At 51.2% G+C, this 22,340-nt stretch overlaps 4 protein-coding genes across 4 annotated transcripts; 2 read left to right on the top strand and 2 right to left on the bottom strand.

Annotated features, from left to right (window-relative positions):
• Nucleotides 1-4,656: 4,656 nt before the first annotated feature.
• Nucleotides 4,657-9,939, bottom strand: melt (ventricular zone expressed PH domain-containing protein melted). The gene is made up of 12 exons (XM_003743875.2): nucleotides 9,863-9,939; nucleotides 9,121-9,329; nucleotides 8,842-8,986; nucleotides 8,518-8,692; nucleotides 8,172-8,341; nucleotides 7,903-8,031; nucleotides 7,691-7,771; nucleotides 6,698-7,592; nucleotides 6,374-6,597; nucleotides 6,087-6,215; nucleotides 5,817-5,936; nucleotides 4,657-5,557 (listed from the first exon to the last, which is right to left on the bottom strand). The coding sequence occupies exons 2-12, from the start codon at nucleotides 9,327-9,329 to the stop codon at nucleotides 5,279-5,281; spliced, it is 2,556 nt and encodes an 851-aa protein (XP_003743923.1). The 5' UTR covers nucleotides 9,863-9,939; the 3' UTR covers nucleotides 4,657-5,278.
• Nucleotides 9,940-11,626: 1,687 nt separating this feature from the next.
• On the top strand, nucleotides 11,627-13,282 carry LOC100908225 (sperm-associated antigen 7 homolog). Its single transcript, XM_029111610.1, has 4 exons — nucleotides 11,627-11,728; nucleotides 11,969-12,150; nucleotides 12,243-12,601; nucleotides 12,740-13,282. The coding sequence occupies exons 1-4, from the start codon at nucleotides 11,627-11,629 to the stop codon at nucleotides 12,871-12,873; spliced, it is 777 nt and encodes a 258-aa protein (XP_028967443.1). The 3' UTR covers nucleotides 12,874-13,282.
• Nucleotides 13,283-13,674: 392 nt separating this feature from the next.
• CCDC53 (Coiled-coil domain containing 53) lies at nucleotides 13,675-15,259 on the bottom strand. The gene is made up of 5 exons (XM_003743855.2): nucleotides 15,114-15,259; nucleotides 14,748-14,870; nucleotides 14,452-14,616; nucleotides 14,085-14,348; nucleotides 13,675-13,975 (listed from the first exon to the last, which is right to left on the bottom strand). The coding sequence occupies exons 2-5, from the start codon at nucleotides 14,790-14,792 to the stop codon at nucleotides 13,862-13,864; spliced, it is 588 nt and encodes a 195-aa protein (XP_003743903.1). The 5' UTR covers nucleotides 14,793-14,870; nucleotides 15,114-15,259; the 3' UTR covers nucleotides 13,675-13,861.
• A 3,240-nt stretch (nucleotides 15,260-18,499) lies between these two features.
• On the top strand, nucleotides 18,500-21,107 carry LOC100908085 (Golgi integral membrane protein 4). The gene is made up of 7 exons (XM_029111609.1): nucleotides 18,500-18,682; nucleotides 18,825-18,992; nucleotides 19,179-19,433; nucleotides 20,070-20,132; nucleotides 20,280-20,354; nucleotides 20,438-20,572; nucleotides 20,711-21,107. Exons 1-7 carry the CDS (start codon nucleotides 18,500-18,502, stop codon nucleotides 21,008-21,010), a joined length of 1,179 nt encoding a protein of 392 aa, XP_028967442.1. The 3' UTR covers nucleotides 21,011-21,107.
• Nucleotides 21,108-22,340: the final 1,233 nt, after the last annotated feature.

Here is a 22,340-nt window from a genome sequence, read left to right as displayed (position 1 = left end):
TTTCGTGTGGAACACTGTCTCCTCAAATGGGCACTGTTCCGAATAAATACCTCGAGGAAGTGCCGAGTTATGCTCCGGCCTCCGGCACTCATCTAGTTGCAGGGGCGATTTTTGAGGAGCTGAACACGGATAAATCTGAAAGCGATGAGGTGCTGCTCGACCGACGGAAAGGCGATATATACGTCGGAGCGCAGTGATGGATTTTCTCAGCCTCCCTCCACCCCTTCTTATCGTTTGTCCCATTATCTCCCCGAACCCATTCTCGACTGCTTTCTGCGCTGTCATTCCGAATGCTCTCAACGAAGAATGGAAGACATTCTATCTAGAGCTCGGCGATCAATAGGACGGCTCTCTGTGACATCTTCCTTCCACCTGACCAAAAGGCGACACAGAATGCCGCGACGACGACGAGACTCATCGCCGTTGGATTGTTTTCGAATTTGCGGTTGACGTCTCGACAACTTCTCCGATATGAGTTTCTTCGCGTCCTGTCCGCCGAACCGACTGAGCTCTCGCTGGACTGACCAGCCGCCTGCTCGCCCCTCTGACGCGGAGATCATTCGCCGCGCAGACTGAGCAACAGCAAGAGGTTTCCAGGAATCGCTTTTGACGGGATTGAAGACCGGAGGAATGATCCCGACGTGGATATTTCCAGTACTCTCAAGGCGGATCCGAATTCATTTCGGCATGGAACCCACCGAGCCGAGAAGCTAGGTGATCTAATTTTCATCGAGAGGCTGGGGATCGATTTTTTTTTCTGCAGACGATGACTGGACAGAAATTGCTCAGAAATAATCATTATCGTCAGCGGGGCTCCGGATGAAATCTCATCAAGAATGCGAACCGCATATTCCCAGATCACCGCGTCCGAGAACGAAGGAGAAAGTGACGAATACTGTAGGAGTCACTAAATAAGACAAACCTAGAACAGATCTACCCTCTAGTAAGCTTCAATATTCTGAAAGAAAAGAGACAGACTCCGAGGAGCTCCTTTTATTCGAAACACTTTGAATGAGAAATTATCAACCATGTCATAGTTACTGTACGACATTAGGCGCGCGGAGCACCGAGCCCATCCCTCACTGCTCAGAAGATGATGGGCACATCTCTCACGAAAAGTTTTGCTGGAGTATCCCGGGTGGGAGACGACGCAAAAGCTACGATGGGACCATCCTGCGCCGCAGGATCGCTACCAGTGCGGACCGTGTACCTGAAGGAATGGCGAAGCTAAATCGAACAGGTAATCTCAAACGAAGCATTGATCCCGTCTGGGTTTGTCCCTTACGCCATGAGTGATCCATGTCCCATCTACCCAACTGGACTGATCTATATGAACGACCGAAGACGGGTTCGGGACTGGCTCTACACTAACAATGAACATCGAGCTCAATATGAATCAGAGCTCACCTCGCGTTATTAGCTCCACCATTTATGTCGAAGTTCCTGTAATTTGCCTGGCCGTCTACGTCTGTGAAAAATCGATTTCCAGAAGTGTGATAAGGCACGCTGTCGGCATAACCATGCTGAGCTCCTTCGTGGGCGGCTCTGATCTCAGCGGATTGCCCCGCCCGTGAGCCAACCGCCAGATATTGGCTTCTGGAGAGTCCTTGGTCTGTGAGCGGACGACCGAAACGGTCTCTGAGGGAGGGCGTAATTCTCTTGCTTAGCATCTCCATCGATTGCGGGAGATCAGATATGAATAAACTCAGAAGAACTATTTAGAGGGAAGTGACAGAAGAGTCAGCGAGATGCATACCGGAAGTAATCTGCCGGATGTCCAGCGTCCTCATAGATTCTCAGTTGCGAAGGCCGCAAACGGTATCGTTCGCTCTCGTACTGTCTCAGTGGCTCGTAAGGAGTTCTGTATAAAGTCGAAGGAATAGCTTCATCTCCTTCCGGAAATATACAGAAGGGGTCCGCCTCAAACTCATTCCACTCGTTAGCTCGGATTGACTGCGAGCGACTGGGATGTATATCGAAGGCTCGCGAATACCTACCTACTCGTCTCATTACCTCAATATGTCCTTTTCGTGATGATCTCTCTCGTTGTGCCTTTGATCCAGAGGTTGCCGATAGGGTTGACGGTAGTATTCGTTGGACAGAAGAAGCGACTCCCTATGATCATGACTCGCAGAATGCACGTGTTGGCCCAGGGCACTTGCCAAACAGGTCTGGAATGTCGAGGACCTCCTTAAATTCGAAGCAAATTACGCTCCCATCCCAGTCGTATCGGGGATTCCGCGAACCGACTTAAAACTTGAACTTGGAGAGCCTATTCCGAGGAACGGACATTTCCGGGAGGTTTCAGAGTCATCATGGGTTTTACCAGAGTACCTAGCTCTTCTAAACAAGCGCGGTATCTTTGTGCGTCGCTGGGCCCTTCCCCTTCCGAATCCAGGGGAGGAACGCTACTCGCGCACCAAGAGACGTCCTCGATCCGTAAATTAGATTTTTTCATCGATCCCCCATAATTGAATGATGAGCTCAGTCTGCAGCCTGAATCTCCCCTCGGCCGGAGCTTAGGAACCCCCGTCATTGGGCTCGACGGAGAGACGCGCTCGTACATGTTCGGAGGCCACTCGAACGTCGGACGGATGCGACAGAGACACCGATGCGAAACGATTCCTTGCAGCACTGGAGGTCATATAGGAGTTTTTTCCGGAATGACGACCGATCGCAAGCACGAAACAACACCAATCAAAAATGCACTAACCGTGAGTATAGCTAAGGACCTCATCGTGACGATTCTCAGCAGCTACTGAACGAAGTTCTTGAAGAGAAAGCCATCAAGTACGCGGACCTTCCCACTGGGACTTGTGGGACGCAGCTACGGAGGCGGATAGACGCGCCGAGAGAAAGTGTCGTCCAAGCGTTCCATAACATTCCACACCACACAGCAGAAAACTCTCGGATGACGACCCCACGGGGCTCGCTTCCTTCCTGGATCCTGTCGGATCAATCGGATCAGGAAGATTTTCACCGAAGACGAAGCTCCGGATGGTTCTGTCGAGCGATCTTCAGCCGATTCTGAAGTCCTTCGCCACCTTCCTCGGACAAGGTTCGAGTCTCAGTCAGCTGCAACGTTTCCGCGCGATGAGCGCGCGAGGTTTCTCTGCGAGTCGCTTTCTTTTTCCCGAGTGAGTTCAGACGGAAACATCCACCGATGTTTCAATGTCACTTGTGGGCTTCCTCCGACGAGTCGAAGTTCTGTTGCTGAATATTCTGTTGTGTTCTTGGCTCAATCCGGTGGAATCAATCTTCTGTGGATTCTTCGGCCCTCATTCTTCTCAATTTTGTTCTCGCTCGGGAGCAGCTCCGGAAAGCGCCGCATTTTTAGCATCACGAATCGTTTCCGAATATTGAGCGAGATCCTCAGAGAACATTTCGGAGAGCGATTGCGAGGTTTTCCGTGGATTCCGACCGGTATTCCGGAAGTTCACGCGGAAGGTTTCTAAACAATGTTCGACGCGCCGAGACGTGAAGTTGCGCCTTGGTGTCCGTGACAGAAACGAGGTTAATCTCTGACCCAAATCTCCGAGAGTAAACAAGAGCTCGAGTTTCAAGCAAATTCTCAATGAAAGCGAGCGAGTATTCATGGAGATCAGAAAGTACAGAGGGAAATACGAGAAAAACTTGTGTCTGCCGTTCGCAAATGGCTCCGCTGGTGTGGGTTTCCTCACGCCCACATGCATTACGGTAATCATTAACTTGTGCCAACAAAATGATACAGGCCGAGCTCTCAGTGTTAATGCTCTCAGGAAATCAATGCGGACCCTTCCGCTGGATAAGTGCATGAGGCGCATGCAGAAAACTCTCGTGAGATCGCAATGACTCCTAAGGCTCACATTTGAGCAGCGATTTCAGATACTCTTAGCGGATTCAATTTCAGCGGGCTAGCGAGCCGAATGAGAAAATCTGTCTCAAATCGAGGGAAAATCAACACATTCGGTAAAGCTCCTTCAACCGATAGCTGGCATTTCGTCGGAATGCTGGGATTTCGATATATAACTTTCTGGACAATCTATGTAATTTGTTTCTGGACTATAGAGACCGGATGGACGAGGCTGTCCGCGACGGAAGACCGAGTCGACGGAGCGGTGCTACTTCCAATAAGCGCAGTCTTGCGCCGCTCTCCGGGCAGGCTCGAGGTTCCGCGGGCTGATTCTGGCAGAAGGACTATCTTCACCTCATCAGTAGAGTTGCTAGATTCCGGACATTTCCATTTTCCGACTCTCGAATAAGGATAGATTCGATTGCGGCATTCTTATTCTTGTCTTCCCCACATCGTCCGGCGACAGGGAAAACCCATCAGAGGCGATTCCCTTGTCGATGTGATCGTCGGTCTTCGCTCTTGCGGATTGTATAGATATGAAATGTCCGAAATTTAGGAACTCAACTCATCAGGGAGCATTTCCAGGATGCGTGTCACATACCCTTTGTCGACAATTTTTTCGCGAATCGTGGATGCCGTTTACCTGTGGGAAGCTAAGGAACTCACCCTTGTAGCTTCCGCGTAACCTCAAAGCTGCATAGAGATTCAAGAAATCTCTCGAGGAGAAGCTTGTGTGTCGCTGGGCAACGGCCGGTCGAATTCTGGCTCCAGATCCCCGCGGCCGTTACCCTTCCCGGCTCGGAGGAATGACACGAAAATTTCAGCGGCGTCTCCCGCAAAGACGAGAGAGAACGAATTTTATTCCTTGTTTGAAAGTTCGAATCGTTCGATGTCGGCGCGATACAACTATTCTGCCTTCCCAAAGGCTCGATCGGTTTATTTCACGTCATTTGACAGATCTTATATATTGAGATACATCGAGACACAGCAATAGAGACGGACAGGACCGACCCCTTTCACAAATAAATCGGCCGACACCTGATCCCATGGAGGGAATCGTCGGCCGTGCTCGCAAGCAGGCGGAACGTCGTCATGCCCACGTACAAGATCGGTATATCCGGCATCGCCTCGGGATGATTTCGAACACCTTGGAGCACTTGTCTTTGTACTTCGATTCTCCGTCGGGCTCTCCAGGGGCCCCCAGAGAGATTCTATCCCCGTAACCAACATTAAAGTTGCCTAACATGTTTCTTATGTACAAATAAGTTATTCCACAATGATCTCCGACAAAGCTCGGAGAAGGGCCTTTCCGATCTATCTTCACACAGAATCGAATACTGATTCTTCTCTACGTGGTCCAGTGTTTGTATGAGATTCCCGATCGCATGAGTCATTGGCACCGGCACCCGATCATGGCACTTAGTTTGTTCGGGATTTGGTCCCCTGCTAAAGGCGTTGCGTAATCTGCGTTATACTTTTACTCGTAGAGGAATGCAGGCCCTGCTTCGCGCCGGCAGCATTCGGTTGCGTTGCATGAGTGCGTGCGAGGGCGATACTGAGGCACTGAACCCACTCCTCCGTATGTTTGCTGCTCTTCGCTTTGAGGACGAAAGCCTTGTCGTCGGCCGTGAAAATCTCGAAGGCCTTGGGAATGTGCCGATTCCTCCCCTGAATGGCTCGGACCGACTGGACCTCTCCGATCGGGGTGTCCTTACTATCCGACGTCTGCGAAGGAGACTGTCCTCAGCGTTAGTGCCACCGAATTATTTCCCATAACTACAGTTTCAATACCCTCACGGAACCTTCTCCCAAGCCATTCCCTGGTGAAAGGCTCGGAGTCAGGGGCGGGAATTCGTTCCTCCCGGAAAGATAGACAACAGCAGAGGGACGGGAGGAGAAAATCGTTCCGCGATTCCCTGCGGGTTTTTTTGGAATAAATCCGAACAGGGGTGAACGGAATGGGTTTCTTGAAAGAGGTACTTACTAGCTCGCGGCATGAAAGGTTCGCCCCCGACAGTGTAAAATATTTTGTGCGCCACTGACGGAATAGTTTCCACCTTTTACGCTTCTCCTTCAGCTGGCCTTGTATCACGGGCAAGCTCTCCTGTAATGAAATGATGGTAGTTCTCAAATTCTCCGTCGTGGTCGGTGCCGATTCGGTTCGGCGGTACACAAAATGGTTCTCGATCGGTTTTTTTTTTTGAGGCGGAATCTTTTCGAAGGATCCATGATTCCGTGCCGTCAGTGGCCTCACCTGAAGGAAGCCATGGGCCCTATCTGGATGATTGCAAAGGAAACAAGCCCACATCTGACGTGTTCCGTTGTATTCAAAAACATCGAGGAAGCGGCGACCACGGAGCTCAGACATCAAGTTCTCCATATCCTGAATCGAGAAGAGGTCCCTTTAATAGAGCTACAGGAGAATTCGCGTTGCTCCACCCGATCATGGCGAAGCTCCGACATATGATATAACAACGCAGCAGTCCCCTGCCAGTCATGGGAACCATTATTTCCCGCGGCAGCGTTCCTGGAGGAGCTCACCTTTGCAGAGGGGAAAGCAGACGTGACCAGAGTCAAAAAACTCCGGTTGTCTTGCTTCAGGGAATCCCAGCAGTTTTTCAGAGCGCTCAGAGATGGCTCTCTCGTGCTCAATGCGGCTGGCGCCCTCGCTTGAATCGCCAAGAACATCACGTGGATCCACAAATGTGCGTTCTTCGTTTTACTCACGAAAAGTGTTTTATTGTAGAGACAATTTTCGCCTTTACCTGAAGAACAACATTGGGCTGTCAACGGGAAGCTCCCGAGTCACCGATCATCACGTACAGTCTTCGGCATCGCCGGAATCGAAATCTCGGAGCAACGAACCTTGGCAGCCGAAGTGCAACTTGGCGTATTTCTTGTTCCCGCGTTCTTCGATTGTGCATTTCAGAGGTAGCGGTAGTTTGACTAAAACCGTTTCCATGTACGCTTTGATTTTATCGAGGTGCTTCTCACAAAAATGTTGAACTGTATCTCTCATCGGCTCGAACGGCATCAAGGACGAGCCGACCTGCTCGTGCTCTTTAGAATCCTTCGTGTCTTTCGTACTGCTCGAACTGCTGCTTGTCGTTGTACTCGTCACGTTGGCGCTTCCGGTGCTGCTGTTCTTGCTCGCATGACGCAGTTTCTCTCTGCTCAGAGTCTTCTTGCGAGTCGAGCTCGAGGCGGTCATTTCGTCCGAGCCTTGCGGTGAGTTCTGAATGGGCTCCTCCATGAGCACCGGGATCGACATGCTCTTCGCCGAGGGCGGCGCTCTGTTCTTCGCCAGATACAGAACCGCTCGGCTCCCGAGCGCTCCCAACGAGCGGTGGATCTGTTGGCTCCCGTTCCTGGACCCGCCGTGCACATGCGGGAGCGAGCCGTTCAGTAAGGTGTGGCTCGATCCCAAAAAAGGTCTCGACGAGAATATCTGAGAACCTCCGGCTGTGGACGCGCCCGAAGCTGAGGACAGCATGACGTTCGACGGTAGAGTGTGGTGATGATGGAGGTCTCGGAGCGAGCCTTGCTGTCGTCTGATCTGCTGCAGGTAGAATTGCAACATCGAGGGCGATGTCGGATCACAGTGAACTTGATTGATTTTCTCCAAGGCCAGCGACGAGAGCGAGATGTTAGTGTTGTCGAGAACGGCTTTGATTTCTTTCAGAATGCAGACTTGTTGGGACGCGAGAGCCGTATCCGTCAGCTGGAGAGCGAGCATGTCGAGACTGATTCGGGCCATGTCCTGCAAACGAAGTATATGCGTGAGCGAGGCGACTCGTCTCCCCGAGCTCCCGCGATTTCCGAATGGCCTCGGCTATTGGGAGGGCCCAGGATCCTCACCCGATTCGTGTTGGCAACGTTTGCGTAAAGCCTCGCGAAAAGCGCCAATAATTTCCTGTTGTTCTGAGCGGCTTGTTGGACCTGGAATTAGCATCGTTTCCCCGTGAGACCTCTCCGAAATCAATTTTATTCCTGAAAATCACTTTACCCTTATGCTGACGAGGCGAAGAGCTCATCAGCATGAATTCTAGGAGGGCCAGGATCCTCTTTACCTTGGGCAGTATGTCCACGACGAGTTGGGGTTCGGAATTCGAGACTTCGACGAAGATCCTAAGGACTGTCGGAGCTGTGCTCTCATCGCTCAAATACTGAGTCAATTGTGCCAAATTGCCGTCCAACAACTGTTCGAAAAATACCGAATACTGAGTCAGCGTCGAGTCAAGGGTCAGGAAATGGGAATCGATCAGTTTACGTGGACTACGAGAGAATACGTAGCGTCAATACCGAAAAAAACTCTGTGGTCGACACGAATCATACTCACGCTTGCGTCACTTTTAGCCATCAGCTCGAAGAGTCCGAGGAGTGAGAGGCGATCATTGTGATCACATAGCGGGAGAATCGAGAGCAGAGCGGAAAGATGGTCGTTGATAGCGTACTCGTACTGCCTCAGTTGGTAGATCGATGGCAAAACTTTGCATAATGCATAATTACCTGCGAACCGATCAATGTTGCTCATCAAAAATCTGATCTCACCATCATCCGGAGTTTTCATAACCGGCCCTGTCTGATCGTTTACGGAAGTCAACCCGGGACCGAGCGATGTGATCGGACTCTGCAACAATTGGCTCGAAATTGTTTGGAAATTATAGCACGAACGAGTCCCTCACCATTGATTATGCTTTCTACTATGGGCTGGATGTGCGGAACCAGAAGATCCGCGTGATGTGTTGCTGCGAGGCAGAGATACCGAGTAACCGATAACGAAAGGTCTCGATTGCCGCGGTGCAAAAACCTAACTGTCACTCCTAGACTACGTTTCATCAGTCCAGGAGAGTTGTGTTTCTGTGGATGCAGAGGAGCGCCTAATTAGCTCAATGGAGTTCGACTTGGGACTTTTTTCAAGCAAGGCATCCTCTCCATCTCGGAACGAGGTTTCTGCATCCCCCTATTCCGGATCTCCGGAGTTTATCCTCGTCTCGGCCTGAACCTACCAAAAATATACAGCTCATCACGTCAGCGGCGACCTTGGCATGCGGCGGGTGTTCATCTTTGCGGGATGGTTTGAGGTCATGTTGCAGACAGCCTTCCAGCAGAGCTACCAGCTGGGCCGAGAATTTTTCCATCTCCCCCGAGTCCCTGGTCGCGAATAAAAGCGCTCACGTCAGTTTCGCAGGAGCTGCAATCATTAGCTGCGAACTCGGCATCTCCATGCATGCCACGAATTGAGTTTTCGGCATTCTTGCCGTATGCGATAGGTTCGATAAGTATACCTGATGGCCGCAATGACCCTCGCAAGGCAGATTTCGACGACACTTTGGGCATTGTCGTCTGCGGCGTATGTTGGTCGAATGACCGAGTCGCGTATCTTGAGCAGCACTTCAGACGCACACGGTAGCACCTCCTCATCTTCCAGGGAGAATAATTCGCCCGCTCGCGACAACTCCTGCCGACTCAACACTGTCAGAAACAATTCGTGCATCTGAAATGGACGAGAAAACGAACAAATCAAATTACGGTCCGAGAGTTTGCCACCGTCACTGACACACTTAAGGAACTGGTTTATCTTCACGGTCGAAATCATACGAGGCCAACGTCAGGTCCAGAGGGAGCATGGACGGAGCATGAAGACGCTGAGCATTGCTCGGAATGACTCGCTTCCGTTTCCGCGCCATGATCGATCCGAGAGCATAAGTCAGAAGACGAGCGACGTTCGCTCCGAACCGGCTGATCTCCATTGGAGAAGATTCATTCTCATTGTCCTATTCAAGATCGGATCCTCTACATCTATAGGAGATTGACGGGTGGGAAGCTTTCCCGAAGTTCTGCTCTCTGGCGCATCGAATGCTTCCTCCCGCCGGCGAGAAAAGAATTCGGGTGGAGGAACCTGCCTCTCGGGAGAGAAGTTTGGAGCAACAGGTCCATCTAGGTCGATGCTCCGAGCTACGCTCGAGAGCTCTCGGCAACTGCAGAACCTGGCAAAGACATTCCTGTGACATGGAACAAAGGGCTCACCTGGGACGGGGGAACGCTGCACCTTGAGCATTCGTTCCCGAAAAGAAGGAACGCGACCTAGTGAAGTATTCCACAGTGAACTTCGTTCATGAGCACTTGCAGACGATCGTTCACTGGGCGCTGATGTTTGTGATCTCTGCTCGGGAACGTCAAGCATCGAAGGCTCTCGGAGCTTAAGCATCGTAGCACACACGTTTTCCATGGGCAATGGTAACGTGGAAATTCGGTGCATTCGACAGCCAAGTGAAGGAGGTACCCGGAGTTCTCGTAAATTTGAATCGGATACCCCGGGCTCCTTCCGCACTGGAGGACCTTGTGGTGTTGTGAGTCAAAATGCGGTGAATTCATCCGTGTCACGTTCGGAGCTGGCACTCTCACCACCGAGGGTCGCCGAGGCTGTACTGTCTCTTGACATTCCCTGACCTCTTCCGAAAGAATCCGCTCGGATTTTATTCCATTCAGGTCAGGAGAGGCTCACGAGGCCTTCTCCAGTTCCCCTGAGGCCGTCACAGCTTCCTCGTAGGGACTTTCCGAAGAAGAACAAGCGAGGGTTTGAAGAACTGACGAGCTTTCGAATAATTCTTGGCTAGAACGCACCTCACAGCGACCACCAAATCGCCTCACAGCACCCAAGAAAATTCGCGGCAACGGGATATTCTATCTGGAGTCAACGTATGCTGGAGGGCTGCATTTTGCGGTGTCGCTCAGACTCGGATCGGAACCCGGGAAACTGTGAAGGTCCCTTGCTAGATAACGATCCATCCGAGTCTTCTTGGTTCTCGCCTAGAACCTACGGCGGTTGAGCAGCTCCCGTCAGGAGAGGCAAGAGCTCCTCTCCCGGGCTCACGGATGGAGGTCGGTGAAACCCGAAAGAAACCGTTTCCTTCTTTTCGTGGAGTCCTTCGCTCTAGTCCTGGAACGACTTCTCCAGGGGTACTTCTGATCCTCGACCCCGGTATTCGTATTGGCAATTGGCAGGCTAGATGTCGGACTCCTCACCGGGAACGCGCTCGAGAACGGGAAAGGCGGCAAGCGCTCGCTGAATTCCCTGCACGGATCATATGAAGAAGCCATATCGAGGAAACTCCCATTTAAATCCTCGCCGTTCCCGCTTTAAAACCGGAGAAAAAATCCCGAGCAGCAGAATTCTATGCGGACCGAACTTTGGCTGGGAAGGAATTCTGAGCAGTCGTCGTATTCACTCGAAGATACGTCGAGCACTCCGAAGCCTTTCAAGGGGATGCATCCAGGCAACGGAGCGGCCCGAGTCGACTCGCGGAGACTCGCGGGCTGTCTGACTCTAACTCGATGCCGACCTACTCCACGCTGCACATATACGTCCTTCTTTTTGTTCCCCTCTTCCGATGCTCATATGGCTTCTAATCGAGCCAAGCCCAGCCCCGCGGCGGACTGCGTACCACTTCGAGACGAACAGGATTTCATCTCTAGGTCTCCACATCGGATTCTCTCTCCACTTATGAAAGTGGAGGCTTTCTTGCAGCCAGCTGATGTCCATCGAGCCATCGAGTGGTTTATTTTGGTGCAGCAGCGAGCAGGGCAGCGCAGTGGCAGCAGCGCTACAACAGAATACCCTCTCTCCGAAACAGCACGAAGCAGCCTCTCCTCATATACAGACCCATCTGATATACGTTTATTGTACATCGTGCTCGGAGTTCTGGTTCCAGTTGCGACTTCCGTAAGCGAGTGGGAAGCCTCTGAGTTTCCATAAACAAAGAAGCCATGGCTGACTTACTGGGGTCTATCATGACTTCGATGGAGAAGGCACAACCGAAGCAAGTTCCCACCGACGAGAAACAACGCGATCTCATTAAAAGTAAGATTCTTAGAGAAGGTCATATCGTCCCGGTGACTCCTCCTTGCGAATTCGGATGTCTTTCGCCGAAGAGCGAATCCGCCTCCACGGAGTTCCATCGGAGGGGGAGCCTGGGCTGTGTTCGGAAGTACTCGGAGTTTGGACACGTTAAAAGCGCTCCGGGAGACTCCCATTACGAAATTCCTCCACGACGATCGTGCTCGTAATTTCCTATTTAAATCTTCGGAGTTCGATTCGTGAGACCGAACTTGGCGCGATAAGGTTCTATTTAGAGAAACATTTTTCGCCCGCTTTCAGAGCAACGAGAAGCCGCTAAAAAAGCTGATGAGGATCACCGCAACAAACTGAAACACTTCAAAGAAAAAACCGCACAGGTCATGGAACAGTTCCTGAAAGACGCCAAGAACCCCAGTTTCAATTTCAAACCCGTTCCCAAAATTTATCGTGCCATCATGTGAGTTCATCTGACGTCAGCGTCTCGAGTATCAGAATATTCCGTGTCCCCTGACCACTTCATTAACATAGATCCGACCGGAACATTCTCAGACACGACGTCGCAGAAACTAAACGACTGCCGGCCTATTCCTTCGGAGAGGAAGACATCGATCGACACGTCGTTATCTTCAAACCCGAACATGCGCCATGCGAAGATCATCTCGCGTGTCTGAGGAGAGGCGAGGTGTGGAATCCGTTGAAAGCGGAAGAGCAGAAGGCTCTGCGCGAGCAGATGGAGAAAGATCGGGAGCAGGCTGAGTGGTTGCAGAAGCTCCGCAAATCGAAAGGCGATGCGGGCTCATCAGACTGCGCTAGCGATAAATACAAAGCGAAATACGAGAAGTACCTGGGGAAAGAAGCTGGTCTCGAAGCCGCGAGAATCGCACAGCCGAACAAGCAGTTCGGTTTCGGTGAGTTTCGAAACGACAATTTTTCTCCAGGCTTAATCAGGGAATTCCCTTGAATGGATCCATGGATCCATCAATCTTTCAAAACTTCACTCACATGGTCTGATTCTACCGTCTAACTGGGAGCCCTGGAAATTTCAGTTCCTTCCGAAAATAAGAAAGATGCGAGAACAATAGAACAGGTTCTGGCGGACAACCGCGCCAAACGGCGGAGAATCGAAGAAGTCCCCGCAAATGACGAGGAAGATCGCACCGAAAGCCTCCCTCAGCACTAGATGAGGATAATTACTGCATCGTTGGTCGGACTAGACTAGGCTACCCGACGCTAGAATTAATCATTGTCGGGAGTCCAAAGAGAAGTTTCCGCTACTGAAAACTCGAAATCAGCGAGAGCTAAAGGAACAGCTCCCGGGCAAGGATCGAGTGTCAACCCCCAGTGCGGAATAAGGAATCTCGTGATCAACTTGTCAGTCTATCCGAGCGGACATCTACGGAGCACAGACTCCAGAGCACCTCCGACCTATTTGATTGATTTCCGCCTGCATTCGGTAACTTCGTCTCGAGGGACTGGGGTAGCTAGCTCAAGAAATCATTGCTACGCCGATCGAGTTTTCGCGACAATTACACTGAAATTGAGACGCACACCTTTGAAGCAGCTCTCGGCATATAATTTCACCGCAATCCACTCAATCGACCTGCTCACGCTGCGGGACCCCGATTTGTCTCCGGATCAAGTCGCTCTCGGACTCAAGAGACCGAGTCCGAGGACGACGTGAACCCGGAAACGGGTACCCTCACGATGGCAATAAGTTAAGGGGATCTACCGAGCGGACTGTTGTGTTGAACGCCGCCGGAACAATTATGAATGAAGAACAAGGATCGCTATGAAACGGTCTGGGATTGCAGAAAAGATCCTCGGAGGATGGTCGTCTGGGATCTCTCTCCGACCGAACATAAATATATGTTGTTGCTCGAAAAGAATCGTTCATTTCTTGATAAGAGCTCACTCAGCCCAGATACAGCGGGAGACCGACATAAAGGGACGCTGCACGCGGAATGAATGAGTTTCTCGTGGGAAAAGTTCCTGATCTGGGAGCGATCTTCATATTCACCATCAATTGTACAGCCATGGGTAACGGTTTTATATAAACAGTCGCGGAATGAATTACTATGATTCCCGCTCATAATGATATACGTCTGGGACGAAACAGAACAGAAGAGCACGGAACCTTGCATCCCGACTCAAAGTCTCGAGCGTCTCTCTCATTCTTCGTCGTCAGGGTCCGGAGGAGGCGCTGGTGCATTCGGGTTGAGGATGAGTTCTGGATCCACTCCCGATAACATCATCTTCTGTTGAACGCCAGGTAAGGGCACACCCTGTAGCGAAATGATTCTTTCATCGAATGTCCTCGAGAGAGTACTAGACGTTTACATTCAAGGAGTCATGCCTGACTCTATCACGGTGAAAAATTGGTAATATACTAGCCTTCTTGAGCATGTCGAAGTACATCCGGAATCGAGGATCCTTACAAATCGGCTGGATCGCTTGCGATTCCGCACCTCCCGGCTCTTCGAGCGGTGCGCTCTCTACAGCCGCCGGAGCCTGGGAAGGGGCAGGCGAGGAAGGAGTCGGTTCTTGATCCGATGTCGATTTCGTCGGTTGCGTCGTGACCACCGGTGGAGGCTGTTTGACGGGCTCGGGGTCTGGTTCGGGAGTTATGCCATCGGTCATACCCGGTATCGAATCCAACTGCAATTTCGTCAATTAGCTACTTCTGATCCTTTCGATCTGCGTCATATCGAGGGCGAGGATCTTCGGGCGTGATTCAACTCGAGAGTGTTGGAGGGCAAACCTTTGCTTCGAGTATGCAGACTCCGGCTTCGATCTGCTGCAGCTGCGTCAGCACTTTCTCAAGCTTCCGTTCAGCGGCCCCTGACAAACCATTGAGGAGTTGTGACGATCGCGAAAGATAGTGATTCAAGAATGTCACGGTGTGTTTTTGAGGTATCGGAGGCACCTGGAAAGGCCCTTGATAATTCACTCGACCGGGGAATTGTTTAATGGATTCGGAGCGAATATTCAAGAGATCTCGCCTCCCCCGCGAACAAAATGACATCCCGAATCGGAATGATGAGACGGCATGGTCACCTTGTTCAGATCAACGCCCGAAAGAGGAAGTCCGTCTTCATCCATTATGATTCGAGTTCAGGTCCTTCCGCCTTGAGACGTCGGAGGGAGTTGACTGATATTGACGCCTTAAGCGGGACTTGGCTAGAAAAAAGCGATTACGCTGAGCCACCCGACGGGCGATTCCAATGTTGAAGATTGGGACTCTGCTCCGTGGAACTCCTGAACTATTATTCCGACGGAGAGAACTACGGCACATTCTGGATCTGAAATACTCGGACTTCGGCCGATGGCTCCGAACAAGGGTCTCAGATGGAGTCCCAAGTAACAAATGCCTCCCCCACAAGTGTTCCATTCCAAGCCAGGGGAAATTTTGTCTACACTTACGTGCATTCGCGAAGTTCGAGAGTCTCGGATCATCCGCCTACTACATCAGAAAATTTGGATGACTGTGGTAAATGAAGACATGGATCCTCAGCACTTTTTTTTTCTCTCGTCTCTATGTCATAATCACTTTTCGTCTACAACCAGATGAAGTGCAATATGGTAGACCTCAACGTCAGCCGACAGTCACGTTGTACTTTACCGGAATAGAGGGGAACGGGAACTCCTCCTCTCCTCACGCCGAATCGCGCTCGAGTTCACCGTTTCGCGGGTTAGCGTAACGTGAACCGTTGCCTACTCATACCTGCAGGCTGGGGGGTCCTTCGGATTGCGTGCGCTAGGGGGACGATTGTCTTCCAGGATGGAGTCTGAGAGCGCCCCCATCGCTGCTGCGTCCATTTTTCTTCGGGCGAATAGGGAGGCAAATATGCGACGGAACGGAGCCATAAGACGCGCTTCCAAATGGAAGTCCGATCGCGAGTATCAGTCCACTCCAATGGAGCGGCGCCCGAATTAGATTTCGATAACATGATCTCTGCTTTTCTAATATATACTTAGACTACGAGTATTCAATTCAGTATCGATCCGCTGCACTTAACTCTGTCGGAGATGTTTGCGGAGAGCCGGGTCCCGACCAGCCCGCGCCATCCTTCAGGTCCAAGGGCTCCATTCCCCATCACTCTTTCGCAGCATGTGATGAAGCCATCCGCATTGCGGGATCTTAAGTGGCAGTAATTTCACTTCGTTGATCGATAAGCTCGCAAGCCCTTGCCTGGCTTCTCGATTCCCCAGACAGTTGACGACTGTCGCCAGCGACTCGATGGTCGGACCCGCAAACCTCCTCGGGTGTCTGAATCCCTCTTCGCACCCCGCCATAGAGCTCGAGATGTCTCTTCCATTCTACCAGGTTCCATCCGGAGGAATTTTCCACCTTCTCTGCCTAAGCGCCGTCGCCCGCCAAGAGAAGCATACTGATAACTCAGGCATTCACTACGCGCGCTGTGGGTAGAATCTTCTCGGATATTCCGAGCACGTCGCTGCGGACGACTATCTCGCGACGGCCGAACCTCACGGAATTCAAATGTAGGCACCTGTGCTCGACTAGAGAGGTTCGGCAACATTCGGCGGGATCGATGGACTGCGAGAGGAGATGGAGGACTTCTGCTATTGGATGAAGTCTCCGACGAATCGAGTCGGGAATCGTGCAAGGATCGCTCCGGAGCTGCCATCTGGCCCTGCGTCAAGGAACGAGAAATATGGAGGGCATGCCCCTTATCGTCGCTCTTCTCCATTGTCATGCCGAGCTTCATGCAAGGCCCCCATGACCCATGATCCACAGAAAATAGGGTCTTCCGCTAGAGGTTCAATATTCTTTTTTCTCTTTCGTGATCGCACGGGGGAAATATATCTCCCGGACTCATTCGATTCAAAAAGTCAGCTGTAGTCCACGAATAATGATCTCGATACCTAGGCTTCGGCAACGCAGAGTTCAAGGACAGCCGTCATCCTATATGCAGCAGGGAATCGTAGAAACCGTGCCGTCGTAATCGCTATATGCGGCTCCTTCTATTCTGAGTGAGCTCCGCCTCTTGCCTCTGAGCCCAGACACGGCTCTCTCATCCGCGATGTGTCGAGAACTGGCGATTCGTCGACATTTTCTCCCTCTCTCAGAGCTATCTCCAGCTCTATAGTGGCGGCTGTGAGAAATTCCGAAACACATCTTCTGATCCAGAGTCGGGCGTTCCGAACCTATTCTTTTGTGACATGCACCACTAGTCCAAGGTCTGGAGGTGAGTGATTCTCGAGAGAAATTTCTCTTTCAATGGCATGCCATGATTCTCTGAATTCGGATTCGCGGAAGAAAGAAATCGAAGAAGAACGCACTACCGCAGTTGAGTCCAGATCGCTAAGGGAACATCTCTATTTGCACAACTCAGGAGCAGACTTTCGAGTCGGAGGCTCCCTACTTCTCTTTCTTCCAATCTTCCCGTTCTTTCGCACGAAAAAGCGTCCCGGTCCGGAGGAACCGGCTAGGAAGCTTCAGATTGACAGGTTTGCCAGACTTCTCGCTGTTCTTCCATCTCACGATCGGGGATTTCGGAGTGGGAACATCTGGAGCTAACGACGGGACAGCTGTGGGAATAGCCGGGGAGCGATAAATCCGACTTCTCTCGAATCATCGTGTTCAATGCCTGAATTACGAGATTGCTTTCGAATGTTGAGGCATAGAGGCTCTCAGTCACGACAGGGTCTCTCTCGGCTTCGGACTCTCAGACGTCATGCCATTCATCGTTTCTGAATGGATACCGCATGTTTCGTTTGACATGCAGTGGCAACAAAATACGAGACAAGCTCGAGGCGGCAACCGTAATAAGAACGAGCATTCAGAGCGGCACTTGTCACCTTCCTTGTGGAGTCCACTCAAAGCCCAGCTCACCGGATACACGATTTCTCGAGTCACGGAACCCCGTTCCGCATTATTCTGGTCTGATTCGGAAATGATAAGCTCGACCTAGGTAAACTATTTTCGGATCGCATTGGCGGGTTGGCTTTCTCTCAATCCTCGATCAACAACGGGCCTCTTGATGAGTCGGATAATGCTTCAATCGGAATCGCCGTCGGTCGCCGTTTCGCCTGCTTGGCGTAGTAGCTCGAGCATTCATGAAAATAGGCTGCGATATCGTCTTCATCGGTCCCCTGCGCCTGGCTGAAATCCGCTGATTTATCACCGGGCGGAGACCTTCTCCCCTTTCACCGATCGCATTGGCAGTGTCGCATGGGAGACTTCCAATAAGTTCATTCTTGTATCCGTGAGGGGCCGGTATTATGGTTTGCCACCATCGCATGAATGTCCCCGAGGAAACTCACGGAACAGGCTGGATCTGAAAGGGCGATCCCTCCCGCGTAGAAGGGAAGGTGAAAAGGAAACGCTGTCGTGCTCGGTCTGAGAGGCCCTCTCGGACGACCGCGTCCTCTGACACTAGGCGGATCACTGAATATATACTTCCCGTATCATGGTCACTTGATTGATGACACCTGCATGTTGCCGACGCAAATCGTCGGGCTGGAAGGTATATCTCCGCAGCGGCAGGAACCAGGAGAAAACCTGGAAATATAATTGATTTATGGTCAGGAGACGGGAGGAGTCCGGGGGCTCTTGTGTCATATTACTGACATCGCGCTGTAAGACTATCTCTCAGGTTGAGATCATTGTTGGCTCCTGGATGTTGGAGAAGAGCTTCTACCTACTTCTACGAGCATTACGTCAGGCGCGTCCATGAAAGGATTCGGTCATTCATGATTCGACTTCGCTGTACCTGATCATTCCGAGGGCTACGGAGTTCACGTCTAATGAAGCAACGTAGTGAGCCAAAATTCTCTTTTCCAGGATGACCTTAACCACGATGGCGTTCCGGACGCCTAAACACCGGGTGCTAGCCATCGCATTCGTGGTGATCACTCTTTTGATGATTCTAGTTCTACTTTTCGAAACTCAGTCCGCTTTGGAGAGGTCTGAGATGGACCTCAATGGATGTCAACAGAAAAAAGACTCACTTTCGGCTCAATCAGTGGTGAGTATGAACGGATTACCGGCTTCCAGGAAAACAGTCCAGGGAGTTCGGCGAACGTTGCCGCTGATTTCAAATTCGTACGAAATTCTCTTCGAAAGTTAGAGGTGTGGCAAGGCGATTGAGTCGATCCGATCACTTCCAGGTACTCTATGAGCACAAAACTCGATTGGAGAAGAACCTCCAAGCCGAGATCGAGAGAAAGAAAGCCGTCGACGAGGAGCTCAAAACTATTCAAGTTGCATTATCGAAGGACTTGACTACTCAAAAAGAGAAAGTGGCGAAGCTTCTGCGACAATATGAAGAGCTGAAGGTAATCATCCGTCAAGCCGAGTTCATTCGCTTTCGATCGAATTCTCCATTTGCGTAGGGGCGAACCGGGAGCGTATCAGAACCGGACTGCTCCCTTCCGGCCTCTGAGGTCCAGGCATCGGGGAAACCCGCGGACAGTCACAACGCAGAACAATATCTCAGGCACACATCCCCTGGGAAATTTCAGGAACAACAAAAGAGTGAATTCGAGAAATTGAGAGCGACATACGTGTCCTTACGTTCTGAGAAGGAGAAGTTGGATGTCGAAGTTGAAGATCTGAACCTACAGAACCAGAAACTGAAGGATTCAAATCAGAAGCTGGAGGAAGAAATCCGAAAAATGGAGCAAATCGCCCCGGTAGATATGAGCGAGGTCGTGAGACTGCGAGAACGAGTCAAGGCGTGCGATGCCGCCGGAGTGCTTGACGCGGCCGCCTCAAAGGCAAGTTCCTCATCTACGTTCTTTCATCTTTAAGAGTCCCGAGAGACCCCCGACTAGGTAGACTATCCGTTTGAGATGTGGAGCTTTCATTCGAACTTTGCAATAACTCCTGTAGCAGGTCCTCCGTTCTCCCCCGCTCCCATCGAGGCGCATATATCATGCATCTTCGAGTTCTGTCTCCCCGGGCAGAGGACATTTGCTTCCTCCGAACCTGAGCGTTGTCCATCCCCGTCAAATATCTAGCCAGATTCGTCATCCGCTGCCCTCGTACAATCTTCTGGATCGCGATGAGCAGCAACAGATTCCTCGGCCGGGTGCATGGGGTGCACACGATAGTCAGAGTCGATTCTACTTGGCTGACAACGCCAATTTCAATAACGAGCAATTGAGATCGAAACACGGTTTCCGCACATTCTATTAGGCTAAGGAACTACCCACTTAAAAGGACTCTCAGGGAGGGCTGGGGTTCTCGTCATCAGTGTCTCGATGATTGCGTGCTTCTGAAGCTTGCTTCTGAATTTGTGGCTTCTCGGTGTTTGAATAACTCACTCATGCTGCTCGGCCTGAATAGTGATATATCCTCGAGTTCCTGTCTGTGTCCTTACATCATCTGATCGAATCTGGACTCGGTTCCAGGCTACCACGGGTGATGGTTCCAATCGGGTGGCGGGAACGCACGTCGAAACCAGCATAGTCGGCGTAAGTCAGCATGCGTATTCATGGTTGATGCTTGAGCGATCGCTCCATAGGTAACCTCCGGTGTTCGAGAACTCTTCCATGTCATGAGCATGGCGGTCCGTTCTGTGTGAATTAATTTGTATTAATCCTCTGACGCGGCGGTGACAGAATCCCGAAACCGTGGCTGAAGTCAAAGTCACGACTCCTAGGGCCGAGCCCAGTGATACCAAGCTAGAATTCAAGGTGAGCTCTTCGTATCGATTCCGAGAAATTCTCGAGAGCTTTCATCCGAATCCCTCCGAGACTGAGTGACGCATTTCTTGCAGGACGACGAAATGAGAATACTCCGCGCACCATCAAGGACCCCATCATCGCCTGCGAGAGGGGTCGCTGCCGCGCCGAGGAGGTCATACGGGGGAATAATGTCTCAGGACCTGAATCCCCGACCAGAGCCACAAGAGGTGAGTGCGATCATGTCCGATCAAGAATGATAATCTTCCCGATCGAATCGAATTCCGTGCAATGCCACAGCATTCGAGGTTTGTTCTGGTGATATGATCATTCGCTGTGGGGAGTAACTCTCGTATCTCGCCATCCAGGATGAGCAGAAAATTTCTTACCTCGGACATCAATTCGACGACAACGTGGATCGGAATCAGCGGCCCATCCACCTTCAAGATAAGCCTCCCCCTGCGCAAGAAGGCCAGGAGGATCGAGACTATCCAGAAAACGTCGACGCGATGAAAGACGATGATGGAGGAGCTGATGAGGGCGAAGACGCACTCGACAGGAAGGAGAAGAAAGGCGGTTTCCGGGGGAATTTCGACGACGGCAACAATGACAATAGAATCAACGACAATGCCGGAGATAATCTCAAGCTGGGACCGAAATTGAAGTGACGACGAAAACCCACCGAGGGGATAAGACTTCAGTGAAAGAAAAGATCATTATTTTTCTCTCCCGATTCGGTCGAACACCCGTTTACCAAGAAAGACCGCAGCTGTGGGCACAACAAATTGTGGAGATGCATCTCGGCGCGTTAAGGATCATCTGTTGAACCGCAGTGGGCTCCAGCTCGTCTTCGTGTTCACATCGATCGCGTCTGTGCGTGTCATAGGCAACACAACTCAGTCTTTTCTGAAAGATTTTCACGGCTATCATCGTTCCCAATATGCTCGAGGATTGATCTCCACCGGCGTAGATTCCGTACGGAAATTGGAAGTACTTAAAGAGGTTCTTGGCCGCAACGAGCCGGCCAAAGTGCAATACCTTCGACGGCGAACAAACTCTCAATTTTACTCTGCTCCTCCTAGTGTTCAACGCGTGTATTCGCCCTCCGGCTTCTGGCTCTCTTCCATCGTGTGACGAAATATGCCAACGACATACCATGTATTTGAGTTAGGTTGACTGCAAGGCGTGGTAACGCACACCTACAGAATGTGTATCTGGGTCGAACTCGAAGCCATAACATTTCCCTCTCGAAGTAATCCCTCCGTGAATAGGTTAAAACCCCCCGGTCATTGCTCGTGAAAATCGATAGCGATCGAGCTACCTCACGAGAAACGATGAACGAGTGGTGGCATCCAGAAGAAAAGCCTGGATTGTCACGCTCTCGAGTGAGCCGATGTTCAGCGATCGGGATGTATGCTGAACAGATTGTCAAGCGAAAGAGTCAGACGGTCCCGTTGAACGGAACCAGACTGAAATGCTATATAAATTCATGGTTATTAAAGTAAGGAACGTGGTATTCAATCCGAGTTCTGAACGGAATTCTCACTCCTCGAAGAGCCTCAGTCAGATTTCCGTTTTAAAGAGACAGGACGCGACGCCCCGGCAGGCTCGAGAAATGTGACGGATTTGAAGACCACATTTCCAGAATGTCGCATACGAGACACTTTCTCGCCTCAAAAACTCGAAGTGAAGTCTAACTCCACTTCCAAGTCCTTCGGCGGATGCTCTTCGGAGGAAGAATACTCGAGTTGGGATCCCCGACGCTTTGCGGAGGGAGAGCTAATGCCTTCGGAGTCTGAATGGCTGGCGGTCTGATATTCGCTAGTGATACCCGACGTTCTTGCATAAGTCATCTTGTGAAATCAGGGGATTCCTCGAGGAGCTCGTCGTCCACAGTTCGGACACTTTCCCCTGAAGTATCCTCATATCAATCGCACGGCCAATTCCAGGCTTTGCAGAGCAGCGTGAGCTATGGAGACCCACGGAGCGGAAGGCAGC

The sequence above is a fragment of the Galendromus occidentalis genome, unplaced genomic scaffold (genome assembly GCF_000255335.2).
Source record: "Galendromus occidentalis unplaced genomic scaffold, Mocc_1.1 scf7180000077452, whole genome shotgun sequence".
Lineage (NCBI taxonomy): Eukaryota > Metazoa > Arthropoda > Arachnida > Mesostigmata > Phytoseiidae > Galendromus > Galendromus occidentalis.
This window is presented reverse-complemented; position numbering and strand designations above follow the sequence as displayed.

Bases quoted from the DNA above. Each gene is read 5' to 3' on its own strand.
- LOC100908085 (XM_029111609.1), top strand. From the start codon at position 18,500: ATGACCTTAACCACGATGGCGTTCCGGACGCCTAAACACCGGGTGCTA. The intron at 20,133-20,279 runs GTAAGTCAGCAT...CGGCGGTGACAG, and splicing joins TCGAAACCAGCATAGTCGGC to AATCCCGAAACCGTGGCTGA. The intron at 20,355-20,437 runs GTGAGCTCTTCG...CATTTCTTGCAG, and splicing joins ATACCAAGCTAGAATTCAAG to GACGACGAAATGAGAATACT.
- LOC100908225 (XM_029111610.1), top strand. From the start codon at position 11,627: ATGACTTCGATGGAGAAGGCACAACCGAAGCAAGTTCCCACCGACGAG. The intron at 12,151-12,242 runs GTGAGTTCATCT...GAACATTCTCAG, and splicing joins AAAATTTATCGTGCCATCAT to ACACGACGTCGCAGAAACTA. The intron at 12,602-12,739 runs GTGAGTTTCGAA...TGGAAATTTCAG, and splicing joins GAACAAGCAGTTCGGTTTCG to TTCCTTCCGAAAATAAGAAA.
- melt (XM_003743875.2), bottom strand. From the start codon at position 9,329: ATGCACGAATTGTTTCTGACAGTGTTGAGTCGGCAGGAGTTGTCGCGA. The intron at 6,598-6,697 runs GTTCGTTGCTCC...GTTGTTCTTCAG, and splicing joins GTTGCACTTCGGCTGCCAAG to GTAAAGGCGAAAATTGTCTC. The intron at 6,216-6,373 runs GTGAGCTCCTCC...TTCTCGATTCAG, and splicing joins CTGCTTTCCCCTCTGCAAAG to GATATGGAGAACTTGATGTC.
- CCDC53 (XM_003743855.2), bottom strand. From the start codon at position 14,792: ATGGATGAAGACGGACTTCCTCTTTCGGGCGTTGATCTGAACAAG. The intron at 14,617-14,747 runs GTGACCATGCCG...GGGCCTTTCCAG, and splicing joins CGGGCGTTGATCTGAACAAG to GTGCCTCCGATACCTCAAAA. The intron at 13,976-14,084 runs GCTAGTATATTA...ATTTCGCTACAG, and splicing joins ACTTCGACATGCTCAAGAAG to GGTGTGCCCTTACCTGGCGT.